The sequence below is a fragment of the Elephantulus edwardii genome, unplaced genomic scaffold (assembly GCF_000299155.1).
Source record: "Elephantulus edwardii isolate Elephantulus edwardi_28Jun2011 unplaced genomic scaffold, EleEdw1.0 scaffold00328, whole genome shotgun sequence".
Taxonomy (NCBI): domain Eukaryota; kingdom Metazoa; phylum Chordata; class Mammalia; order Macroscelidea; family Macroscelididae; genus Elephantulus; species Elephantulus edwardii.
Window position 1 is genome coordinate 1486501 of NW_006400078.1, and position 12578 is coordinate 1499078.

The following is a 12578-nucleotide window of genomic DNA, read 5'->3' on the forward strand; positions in this document are numbered from 1 at the left end:
AAGGAGATTAATCAGAACTGGCTTTGACAAGCACTGTGGCAATTGGACAATTAAAACAGACATTCGGAGGGCGGGGGAAGAAGAACAAACTGGGGAGGAGGGCAGAGAGAACGGTGCAGCAATGAAGGAATGAAAACCCAAAATCCCTATAAATGTTCATTAAACCTAATAAAATTTAATAATTAAAAAAAAAAAAAAAGACTGGTCCCTCTAGCTCTAGTCAAGTCACACAGCTCAAATCACCCACCTGAAACAACTTGACCAGCATGTCACTTGTCCTCCACACCGGCACCTCTGTGTCACATCGCTGTGTGACAGTGACCCTCCTGCCAGAGCCCCCAGCAGGTCTCTCTTACTTTGAGCTGCCACTTAAAAGTCACTGTCAGGCCCCCTTCCAATAGAGACCCTCCCTCCATCCTCACTGTGTGACGTCAGAGGCCTGTCCTGGCCTCTCTACCTCCTTTTACTGCACCAGCTGCCCAAGGGCTCTTCCCAGATGTGGACCACTGCTGGAACTCCTCCGAACAAAGTCCACACACCCTATGGGGAGGGTCTGGTCTTCAAAAGACCCTTGGTGAATTCACCAGTTTCTTGTCTACACTCACAGGGCCTTACTGCCTGGAGACCCTAATTCTAAGCACCCTGACAAGGTGTCCTTACACTTTGCTGTGTCCTCTACTCTGCTGGCCTGGCTGTGGCCTCCTTCCTGGCTCCATGCCGCACAAGAGCACTTTGAATTCAGCTCCCAGCACTGTGTGGGCAGCCCCCCTGCCCACCATGCTCCAATGGTCTGACTCAGGACCAGCCTTGGTGGAGAAGCAGCGTGGTGCCCTTAAGAAGGGCTAGGAGAGGGGAGCTCTGGTGGCCTAGTGTGCAATCCCAGAGGTGCACGGTTCAAAGCCACCAGATGCTCTGCTGGAGAAGGAGGGACAATCTCTTCCTGTACCAGTCAGATCCAATTTGATGGGACATACACAGAAATAATAAAATAAAACAGGGCTCTAGGAAAGAGAGCAGGGTAGGCACACAGCCCCTGGTAGCCCTAGTGGACCCAGGCAGTGAGTGGAGGGAGAGGAGGGTCCCTTGTCCTTCCGACTCACGGCTGGGATGACCCAGTAAGTAAGGTCCACGGGGGCCCAGTGGCGCCTTCTCACTAATCATGGTGTGTAGTTTCACCTGACTCCCATGTCCATCTCCAACAAACGGGAAAACCACGGCAAATGCTTGGTACAGTTATCACATGCCATCCAGTCAGAACTGACCCGCAGCCGACCCTCCAGCAGGTTTTCAGAGGCATAAATCACACAGGAGGAGATCACCCATCTTTCTCCCTTGGGACAGCAAAAGAATTCAAACCACGTGCCTTCTGGTTGAAGGCCACCTCCCTGACCACAGACTAACGAGTAAACAGCTTGGCAGCCCACGCTCACTGGGTCATGAGCCCGGGTGACTTGGTGCTGAAGCCTGATGCATTGCCCTGAGCTCCCGGCTCCTCTGGGTGATGCCGAGGCGTCACCCTCAGCCCTGGCATCCGTCAGCTGGACCTCGGTGACTCGGTCCAGCGCCCAGAATCCTCAGAGACTTCTTCACTCTTCTTCACTTCTGCTTTCACGGCCTCCTTGGGCCCAGCCTGCCGGGAATCTCCCTTTGTGCCTCAGCCTTGTGGTCAGCCTGGGGCCTCCCGGTCTGCAGCTGACCAGCCTCTCTCCCCACAGAGACATGTGTGGGTGGCCTGGGTCCCAGGGCCTTCCCCCTCAGCACCCAGTCAGGCCTCAGGCTGGATTATCTGTGGCAGCCTCCTGCCTTCCGGCTCTGGATATCGGGTAAGGGCCCGAGGGCCCGCTACCCTCTCAGGAAGGGCCACCCCCGCCCCCCGCAAGGAGGCCCTTGTCACCAGCCTGCGCCTCCATGACTGCTGATACCACAGGCTGCTCTGCTGTAACTTCCTGTGGGGGCTGGGCCTTCCACCCAGGAAGCAAGTTTCTCGGGACCCCTCATACTCCCCCAGACCCCAGGAATGTGGCCTCCACAGGGCCCCAGGCAATGTTTCTGTTTCCCTGGTCCCCTGAAAGTGAGGGAACGGAGAGGGTCCCCATGAGGCCTTAGCAGGCCCAGTGCAAGGGGTCGGAAGGGAACAAAGACAGTAGGAGGGAGAGGAAATTGGGGAACTGTCTTTTTTCGAGCCAGATTATGCTGGCGTCTGAGTCACTGACACTGTTACCGTGGGCTGCACAGTGGGGGTGGCCCGGAAGTGCCCGGGGATGACTGTGGGCACCCATGGTGCCAAGCTAGGCAGAAGGGCAGCGGGACACTCACTGATTTCCTCCACGATCTTCAGGAGCACCCCGCCGATGTGCGACTCCCCTGTGACACGCAGGGTGACAGACTCGGCTTCAGGATCCTCCTCGCCCACGAACACCCGCAGCTCCCAGGAGGAGTCGATGTAGTCTCCTGTGGCCGTCTTCATGCCCGCCATGGCTGTGGCTGCTTCTCGAAGAAGGGGGCAGAGGCAACGGTGGGCTGGATGCCAGGGCGCTGCCGCGTTCACGCAGGGGCCTGCAGGCCAGCAGGAGACGGGTCACTCGGGTGACCCTCAAGCCAGTGTTTCCTCACAGTGGCTGAGCTAAAATGCCCTTCAGAGCCTACATGCAACCTAGTCCCATCCCACAGATGGGGGGACTGAGGGTCTATGAGAAGGGGGTTCAGTCAGGATCCCCCAGCCCAGCCTCAGAGTGGGCGAACCCCGGCTGCCTGCCTTTGGACCCAGGCTGGCAGTACCCACACTGGCAGTGGTGTGAATTCAGGGTGGCCCAGCGGGCAGGTGCCAGCACTCCAGGCAACAGAAAGTGCTCCGAGACAGTAAAAGTCCTGCTGCCATGTGGAGAGAGAGGCACACCAGGCAGCCTGCACGCCCCGGGCAGCCTGCACATCGGGCGGGAGGACATGGGGAGACGGTCCTTACCTTGCCTGCCTGGTTCTGGCGCTGCAGGTGGGGATGGAGGTGCTCGCTGCTCCCCTGAAGTCTATCCTACAGGGCAAGTTTCTGTCCTTGACCCCCCTTCTTTGACTCTTCCTTCAGCAGGCAGCCTTGACTTTATCACCGCCAGAGGGCTGGCTGGCTGGCTCCGCCCTGGGTGGGTAGGTCTGGGTGCAGGAAGCAAGGGTTTCACTCTGCACCCTTGTCTCAGGAAGCAAGAGCATGGGGTGCAGAGGAGTTAAGAGCAACAGGCAAAAAAAAAGAGGGTGGGGTGTGGAGCCTCAAGCCCTGGAGGTCCCTGGGCAGACAGAGGTGGCATGGAGGGTTGGGTCAGGAACTTGGCAGGTGACTTAAGCTCAGGCGCTTCTTCCTGCTGCTGAACCCGAGCTCTGCAGGTGAATGGTGGGCCAGAATCCACAGGCCTCGGACAGGTGATCCCCAGGCCATACAGCTATTCAGATGGGATCCCGCCGGGATGTGTTGTCCCAGCCCTCAGTGTGCCCACACCGCTCAAGTCCATGTGTATGTCAGAGACACCACCTAGGTGTGCTCTAGTGGAGAACTGCCACCAGATGGAAGGCGCAGGTGCAGCGGAACCCTCAAGGCTGCGCCTGACAGGCCCCAGAATGGGGCGCCCGCAGTGGGGAGGGAGGCGCTAACTCGGGCAGCAGGAAGTGCAGTCCTCTAGTCCAGGGCAGCACCTTGGGAGTAAATGAGGGAGTTTTATTGGTGTCCCACAAGTCTCCTCTGCCCAAGCAGCTCCTGGAGCACGCAGCAGGCTGCGCTCACAGGAGGTGTGACTAAAGCCTACTACTACTTTAGCTCGCAGATGAGAGCAGTTGGCTTTTTTAGGAAAGTGAGCCCACGGCCAAGGCGAATGTGGAAGCAGACAGAACAGCTGATCCCTCCAAGTGGGAGGTGTCAGCATCCCTCGCAAAAGGAATCCTCGCTGGGTCTTGGGCTGGTGGAGCGTTATCTTAAGTTGGCTGTTTGACTTTGTTCTTTGTGCAGGCTTGAAAAAAGTTTCTTGGAACCACCCAGAATTGGACTCTAGATAAAGGAGCCTCCACCATCTTTTCAGATGTTAGACTGAGTGACAGCACCACCTACTGACCATCTTGGCAAGACCAAGTTCATCTGAAAGCCCTCTCCAGCACAGCTCACCCCCCCTACCCCCAGGCTGGAGCCCCTTCAACTCAAGAACAGAAAGCCACACCACACGTAACCACGCCCACTGGGTTGTTTTATTGAAGGTGACGTGGCCAATAACAATGTGAAGACAGCTGGGACGTGAGGCTGGGAAGAACACTCTCCCCTCCCCACACCCCCACTGTCCCAAATAAAAAAGAACCAACTATGGGAGAGCAGCCGAGACAGTGATCTGAGGGGACGGGTGGACATGGAACCGAGGGCAGCGCAGACCATGCGTGAGCTGGGAGGCCGGGGCGGCTGTACGGATAACAAGTGTGAGTCTCTGTATCTCCATGGATGTGTATAAATATAAAGAGAGAAGTTGCTTCTTCCCCTTCTCTTCTTTCTGCTCGGTGCTGCTGGCCACGGTCCCAGCTCTTTCCACATGGGGCGAAGGGAAGGGGGGTGACCAAGTCATCACCGAATCGCAATCAGACCCACGTCCATCAGCTTCTGGATCTTCTGTGCTATGACAGGGTTCTTCAAGTGTCTGATGAAGAAAAGGCAGAGTTAGGGGAATGACAGAGAACTTGAAAAGCTCCAACAGGGGGCTGACAGATGGCCACACAGCAGACGCCTCTCCCTGAAGCTGACCTCGCCAGGTCCACAGGTGGAGGACGACACAGTTCTCACCCAAGACTCAGTGAAACGGGAAATGAACCACTTCCAAGAAAAACGCACCCAGGGGGCCGCCTCCCAACAGCCTAGGGCACCCCCAAGCAGAGCTCTGGTCCACCCCTCCTGTCCACGTACTCGCTGAGCGCCTGGGGGTCCTTCTGCATCTGCTCCAGGATGAGCCGCATGGCTGGGTCACTCATGATCTGCTGCACCTCGGGGTCGGCCATGGCCCGTCGCTTAACGTCCTCAGGGCTGTCATGCCGATTGTACTGGGCCATCATGCAGCGTTGGTAGCCATCTGCTGCCTCCTGCATGCCAGCAGAGACCGAGGGGAGGGCTGTTAGCCCTACCTGGCCCCTGGTTCACCAGGTCCAATGTCCCAGAGGTTATTGGGAAGGAGAAGGAATTGTGTGCAGAACCAGAGGTGAGAAGGACATTAACTACTGGGCAGCCCCACCTTACAGTTGGAGTCCAGGTCCAGCGCCTTCTGATAGACATCCATGGCTTTCGTGTAGTCCTTCATGGCCTCGAGGGCTGCCGCCTTCCGTGTGTAGCCCTTGACTATAGACAGACATGGAAGGTGAGGCAGTGCTGGGGTGACTTCTGGCACCTTGTTACCTGTACCCCAGCAGCCCATCTCCCAAGAAGGGCCAGGCCCATACTGCTATAGACAACATACCCCTCCGCTCTCACCTTCTGATCAGAGTCAACAGACAGGGGAGAGGCAGCAGGAAAGTACTTACTGAACGTGGGCTCGAGCTGGATGCACTCCTCACAGTCCTAGGAGAAGAGAGGAGAGGCCCATTTCTCTACATGAGCTAATCCGAGGCAGGTGATCACTCTAATGGTCACCCCAGTGACTGGAGAGCACATATGTGTCCCCAGACTGAGCTGTGCCCTCCTGGAACAGGTCCTAACCCACCCCTCTTGTAAAGCGAGCCTTGTCTGGTTACTGTTCTCCTCCACCATTAGTAGGTCTCCTCCCCATGACGGTAGGGCATAACATTACCACCACTGAGGAAGAAGTCCTGTAATAGACACACACACAGGGAGTGGCCCCAAAGGCTCAGACCTGTGAGAAAATTTCTCATCAAACCCACCCACTTGTTTGGGGTTGTTTTTTTTTCCTAAATTTTTTTTTATTTTATTATTTTTGTGTGTGTGTACCGTCAAATCAGATCTGACTGGTACAGGAGGAGATTGTCCCTCCTTCTCCAGCAGAGCGTATGGTGGATTCGAACCGTGTGCCTCTGGGATTGTAGTTGCAGCTCCTTACCACTAGGCCACCAGAGCTCCCCGGTTGTTTTGTTTTTTAAGGTTGCACTAAGACACTGTCATATATCGTTTGCACCAACTGCAATCCAAAGAGATGCCATGTGTAACAGAACAAACTACCGCCAGTCCTGTCACCCTTACTGCCATTGTGACATCTGAGCCCAATGCTGGTCTATCTCTGGTCTCCCTTTTGGTTGACTCTTACTCAAGATGCAGTTCTTCTCTAGAAACTTGTCTCTCCTAATAAGTCCCAGTCTGAAGACTAGAGACTAAGTCAGTTCACCAACAGACGAGATGTGACAACATACTGGTTATGTTAAGGCATTTGTAGTCCAAGTAGGGAAACTGGCTAAGTCCATACAGATGTTACTCAGGGGTGCAAGCAGTGCAGGTTGCCCATTGAGTCACTCTGGAAATGCATGATCAAGAGTTAAGAGGTCGTGCTCGCTTCGGCAGCACATATACTAAAATTGGAAAGATACAGAGAAGATTATCATGGCCCCTGCGCAAGGATGACACGCAAATTCATTCGTCAAGTGTTCCATACTTTGGATCCTGAAATTAACGAGTGTGTAACTACGGCTAACTCCTTTCACCTACAAATTTCGTCTTTGGATACAAAGGTAACTGTGGATAGTCCTTAGGGAGGGACTGTTTTAAAAAAAAAAGAAGGCAGGAAAAAAAAAGAGTTAAGAGGTCAAGTGCTAAAACATGTATTAACTTCCTTTCAAAAGTGGTTCAGTGAAGATATTACCAGTTTGTTAACTGGTAAGAAGTGGAAGAGATCTACCAGTTACTCTTAAAATTCTTCAAACTAAAAAAATGCAGCAGTTAGTAAACTGGGCTTTAACTTCAAGTCCTTCCACCAATAAACTGGCCACAAGCAATTCCTCCATTCATTTTCTCCATTTGCACGGTGAGCTTAGTATACAACTAACATACTCATTCTCAGGCTGTAAAGTGTGAGGACAGGAAGGTACCCACCCTCCCTCCATGGAGCTGTTGGTGGAGCCAGACCACCAGCATAGACTCTGGATTAGCAGGGCAACATCTTGGATTATAACACCAGAGATCCCTTCCATACCCATGGTGGTGCTGAGACTCTTGCCCTCCTAGGTCGACTTTCCACCTTTCCAAGAATGATGTCCCTCTCTAAGGACATGGTCCTCCTGACAACAGGCCCCAAGTATGTGAGGTGAAGCTTCACCATCCTTGCATCTAAGGAACACCCTTGCTTGAATTTTCTCTAAGAAGTATTTCTTTCAGATGTGCACTGACCATTTAATACTCTTCTCTAATGTCACAACTCAAAAGGCATCAATTCTTCTTCTGTCATCCTTATTAACTGTTCAACTTAGAGATGCCCACCAAGTAACTGAAAAGACCATGGCTTGGACTAGGTGCACTTTAAGTCATTAAACTCACATCACTACTTTTCAGAACTTTGGAAATGTTCTTGATGGGAGATTTGCCCAATGCCACTTGTCTTTTGATTTGACTGTTGGTTCCAAGGGTGTAGACTATAGATCCAAGTAAAAGGAAATCTTTGATTGTTTCAATCTTTTCTCCATCTATCAAGATTGTCCATTGGTCTAAGTGGCGAGGACTTTTGTTTTCTTGGTGTTGACTTGCAATCCAATCCATGTTGAAGGCTGTAATCTTTGGGATCTTCTGCACCAAGTTGTTTTACGCCTCACTTTCAAAAAGCAAGGTTGTCTTATCTGCAAAATGCAGATTGCTGGTGAGCCTTCCTTAAATCCTAATGTCCTATTCTTCCCAGACTCCAGTTTCTTGAATAATTTGACATGTATATTGAAGAAGTACGGAGAAACGATTGGTCCAGGTATAGGTTTCACATAAGAACAAATAGGTTTTCTGGGATTCCCATTCTCAGTGCTAGCATAAATTGTTGGGACCTACAGTTAAATGCCTCTACTTAGTCAATAAAGCAGACAGACATCCTCCTGGTGTTCTTTGTTTTCAGGCAAGATCCATGTGACACCAGCAATGATATCCCTGGTGCCACAGCCTCTTATGAATCCAGCTGGAACTTGACAGTTCTGTCTATGTACTGTTCCAGCGGTGCAGCATAATCTTCAGCAAGAGTTTGCTTCCAGGTAGTGCTGGTGATACTTGCAAACCAATCTACTTCCAACACAGCGCTCATACTCAGTCATATCACAAGCTGGAGCGCCTCCAGTCAAGAGAAATCTCAGAACACAAGCAATAAAATCAAGGCAAACACAGCATTAGGAGCTCGAGAGAGCAACATTCTGTCACCTTCTCACAAGATGGCCCAGACAAAGGACACTTAGGATCTAAATATCAAGGCACGAGGAGGGGCAATGATAGGGCAAAGAATTCATCCATATCCTATTCCCAACTACTGACGTTACCCAAGGCCTGGACCAGAGGAAGACTGAGGCACTCTCTATTTTACAGAACCTGAAATTCCTAAATACAAACAAACCCCCATGTCACACGGACTGGAGGGCTTCCCAAGACTATCATCCTCTGTCTCTAATCCTTGAGCTCAAATTAACCCAGTCACCACAGAGCTCAAAGACTGGTTAGTCACAAAATATCAAATACTGACTTTTTTTTTAAAAAGTCATCTGTAGGAGACCAAATAGCCTATAACTACTTTAAAGCAAGAAAACAAGGGTGTAGGGAAATGAGACTTGTGGAAATGGGAGTAACCAAAAGAGCAAGCCTGAAAATTCTCACACGTTGTGAAGAATGTACCAATGTCACAGCACTTGTGTCTCAACTGTCAAATGGATAACTAAACTGCTATGTAAATCTTTACCAAAAGCACATTAGAAACAACCCACCCCATCACCGTGAGATGACCTCAGCACAGTGAGCCCAAGCATGCATGCCCAGGTAGCCTCACCTCACCCTCCACCCCTCACCTTGAGTGCCAGCTGAAACTCGAGGAGTTTGGTGTAGCAAGCAGCCCGATTGCTGTACAGTTTGGCATCTCGTGGGTTCCGCTTGATGGCTTCTGTGTAATGCTTCATGGCCTGGGGGTAGTCCCCTGGACAATGCAAAGGGTGCTTTTTCAAAAAATTGCCAAGAGCCAAAAACTGATTAGCAGAGTTTCCCCAAAGAAAAGGAGACACAGAAAGAGAATTCTAGTCATCAGAATCATAGGAAGTGACCAGTTCAAGGGGAAACATGCTCTGTAAACTTTCACTCAAATCATAAGGGAAAAGCAAGGCGCTGGGCCTCAGGAAGGGTAGGTGCCCACCCACCCGGAGCCACGGCTAAGCTCAAGGCACCTTTCTGGAAACACTCATTGCCTCTGTTCTTCTCCTCCAGAGCCAGGTCGGGATTGATGTAGGCCAGCCGCTCTTGTTCCTTCAGGATTTTTTCCGCCTAAGTAAAGAAAATAACCGGAGGAGTAACTGTAACATTTAAACAGGACCACAGGCCTGATCAGGATTTTCACTACTGATAAAATATAATTTAATCAAATTTTACATTCTCTATCTTCAAGGAGTACTGTGAAAAACACTTTGTGTGAAAGCACACACACGGACAACACAATGGACGTCTGGCCCCTCTTCTGCATGTGTGAATAAAATGCCCTCCTCTAGTTACTGTAGGTAAGGTAATGATGCACAAAGCTGTCTAAAGTAGGAACCTCGAGAAAGGTCAGTTCCATATGGTGACATCGCTAAGCAACAGGGTCAGCCCCAGGCAGGCAGAAGAGAGCCACTGCCACCATGTTTTGTTCATTGTTAAAGGAGGAAAATGACGCCCACCCCATCTCTTTCCCTACTCACCTGCTGGCATTTCTTGAGCACATCCGGGGTTCGGTGCTCTGCTAGAGACTTGTTGTAGAAATGGATGGCATCTTTGTACTTCTCCTCCTTGAAGTAGGAGTTGCCAATCCGAGCATAAGCTCTGTGAAAGGCAAGAAGAGAAGCATTTGACCTTGCAAGGACAAGCCAGTCCCTGCAGACAAAAGGCATCTGCATTCCCTGGGCTCTCAGGGACTCCTGCAACTCGTTCTTAACACACAGGTCCTGGAGCTGATAAGCCCTCTACCCTATACAGGGCAACAGACAATTCAGGCAACAAAGGCGCCACCCCCTCCAGGTATCCCCAGAGGCTGCCCGTACTTGGCAATCTGTCGATAGTCTTCTCGGTTCTCTCTCCCCACCTCGATGGCTTTCTCACAAAGCTCCCGGCACTTATTGTAGTCTCCCTTCTCGAAGTACACGGCTGCAGGCAGGTGGAGATGCCAAGTCAACCTTGCTCCTTCCCCCAGAAAGGCCTACCAGCTTGCCTGTTCCATTTCTGGGCCTCACCTGCTTGGTTGGTGATGTACGTCATGTTGGTGGGGTCCAGATCCTTGGCTTTGTCATAGTGCTTCAAGGCCGTGTCAAAATCCTTCTTCTTATAGGCATCATTCCCCAACTCTTTTTCTTTCAAGGCCTAGATGAGGTTTGAAAAAGTGGGTACCAAGCAGATCGAAGTCCCAGGAAGAGCTGAAACACCACAGGGAGAAGCAAGCTCTGCACATCCAAAGACTTCTGTGAAACTGTATGCGACAAGCACACGCCATCGTGCAATTTGCAGACACCGCCTTTTATCCGCAAATGAAAACAGAAGGTGTCTGGGAGGGAACCTTGGGCAAACTGACCAGTTTTTCTTGCAGCATGTGTTCACTCTGTCTATAAAAGTTACTTCACAAAAAAAGTTAGCCCACACTATAATCTATTAAGTGTGCAACTGCATAATGGAAAAAAAAACACCCCAAAAAACTTCATGTTACAATTATTTTATATATAATGAAAATAAAAAGAAATCTGTGACACACTTTATATTGACAGTCACTTTTTCATGATGGTTTGGAACCACTGGCAGCACCTCCAAGTGCCCTTGAAGACCTAAGCTGTTCAAGTGAGAAGTTACCAACAATTAGAAATCACAAGAATTTTTAGAACTACTTAAAAATGTCATTTTTACATCCTTTGAAATGCCTCCTTTGCCACCCACTCTCTTGGAACTTTGTCAGACAGTGGAGGGCTTCACCAGGAGGTAAGACTCTTCAACTGGAAATAAGTGTTAAGGGTAGTAAATTTCATGAGAAATTCTGAAAGGCAGGAGCATTCTGTCCAGGGACTGTCTTAATTGCACAGAGAAGAGGCAAGAATGCACCATAACCACAGCACAAGTCTACCATCATGCACCACCACCTACACAACCTGAGGCCTTTTCCCAGCTTAGAAACACCTAAACAACCAATGCTCACTCATCTGAAGGTGCTAAATTTGGCAACAATCTGCTGTTCCCATTTATAAGGGAAACAAAATCGCTCTGGCACGTGCCTGCTCCCCTGGAAGACACTGTTGTTAGGTGGACAACTGGAAGTTCCCCACTAAATACCATGTTCAAAAAGGAAGCAAAATACGAATCCACCAGATGCTCTGCCAGGGAAGGAGGGACAATCTCCTCCTGTACCAGTCAGATCTGATTTGATGGTACACTCACACAAAAATAATAAATTTAAAAAAAAAAGGAAGCAAAATAAACAAACAAAATGGAACCAAGAAGACAAAGGGAGGTGAAGACAGTCTTGCTCCTGCAGGGATCCGCTGGCAGCCCAGGTGTGGACCCCCACTTCTAAGTCTCTGAGAAATGTGATTTCTATCAAACTTTGAGTGAGGGTAACCTGAGGTGAGTACTACTGAGTTCCACATAAACGCAGAGCGTTCTCCTGAGAGTGCATGGAGGGTTTAACACACACGCCTAGCCTTTGGGGGGTGGTGTGGGGCCCAAGGTCATTTAAGGTCCCCAGCTGTCCCCACCTGACAGGGGATTTCTATCAGCTAAACTGGTTAGACACTCAATGCTGAGAAGTGAAAATAAACACCTGCTTCTTGTTCTCGGGAAGATCTTCTTCCATTGGCTCCGGTTTGGTCTCCTTCTTGGGAGGAGGTGGTGGCGGAGGCGTTGCAACCTCTTCCTCTTCATCCATGGTGCCAAGGTCAACTCCCAGGAGGACACTAAGCGTGGTCATGATGCGTGGATCTTGCAGTTTCCTAAAACATTGATGAGAGAAAAATACAGCAAGCCTTTTCCCCGCAGCTTCCCATGAGTCCACTTACTGCAAAAGCTCAAGTTCCTCTACACAGAGGTGTCTCACCAAGCAAAAGAACACTAGATACTGTACCAGCAAAGAGTTACAAACAGGGAAAACACAGTCTTCCAAATCTGTCTCAAAACCAGGACAGAAGCAGCAGGTTTCTCTGAGGAAGCCGGCAGACAAATAGGAGGGAATCACTACAATAATCCCTGTGTCAACTTCAGAAGAGAGCAATCCAGGCAGCGAGGATGCCACTATAAGATGTGGAGACGTGCTGCACCTGAGGCTTTCAACCCATTTCTACTTCAAACACACCAGATAGTGGGACAGCTTGTACAAGGATGGACAGAGCGGGATTAGAACTACTCACTCACAGGACAGCAGGGAAGTGTGGATCGTAAGGAATGTTCTAGATTC

General features: G+C 50.5%; 2 protein-coding genes across 2 annotated transcripts in view; both read right to left on the minus strand.

The window, feature by feature from the left end:
• The window catches only part of FERMT3 (fermitin family member 3), a 17513-nt gene extending 15030 nt beyond the window's left edge, over nt 1–2483 (minus strand). Inside the window, exon 1 of the mRNA XM_006901504.1 lies at nt 2317–2483. Coding sequence (XP_006901566.1) covers nt 2317–2476 — 160 coding nt within the window. The 5' untranslated portion in view covers nt 2477–2483. The remainder of the gene's footprint in view (nt 1–2316) is intronic.
• Nucleotides 2484–4585: 2102 nt separating this feature from the next.
• STIP1 (stress-induced phosphoprotein 1) overlaps nt 4586–12578 on the minus strand; it is a 12827-nt gene continuing 4834 nt past the window's right edge. Inside the window, exons 4-14 of the mRNA XM_006901536.1 lie at nt 12536–12570; nt 11949–12117; nt 10381–10507; nt 10192–10294; nt 9853–9973; nt 9346–9442; nt 8977–9101; nt 5530–5566; nt 5244–5347; nt 4922–5094; nt 4586–4658 (exon numbers count right to left, since the gene is read on the minus strand). Coding sequence (XP_006901598.1) covers nt 4586–4658; nt 4922–5094; nt 5244–5347; nt 5530–5566; nt 8977–9101; nt 9346–9442; nt 9853–9973; nt 10192–10294; nt 10381–10507; nt 11949–12117; nt 12536–12570 — 1164 coding nt within the window. The remainder of the gene's footprint in view (nt 4659–4921; nt 5095–5243; nt 5348–5529; nt 5567–8976; nt 9102–9345; nt 9443–9852; nt 9974–10191; nt 10295–10380; nt 10508–11948; nt 12118–12535; nt 12571–12578) is intronic.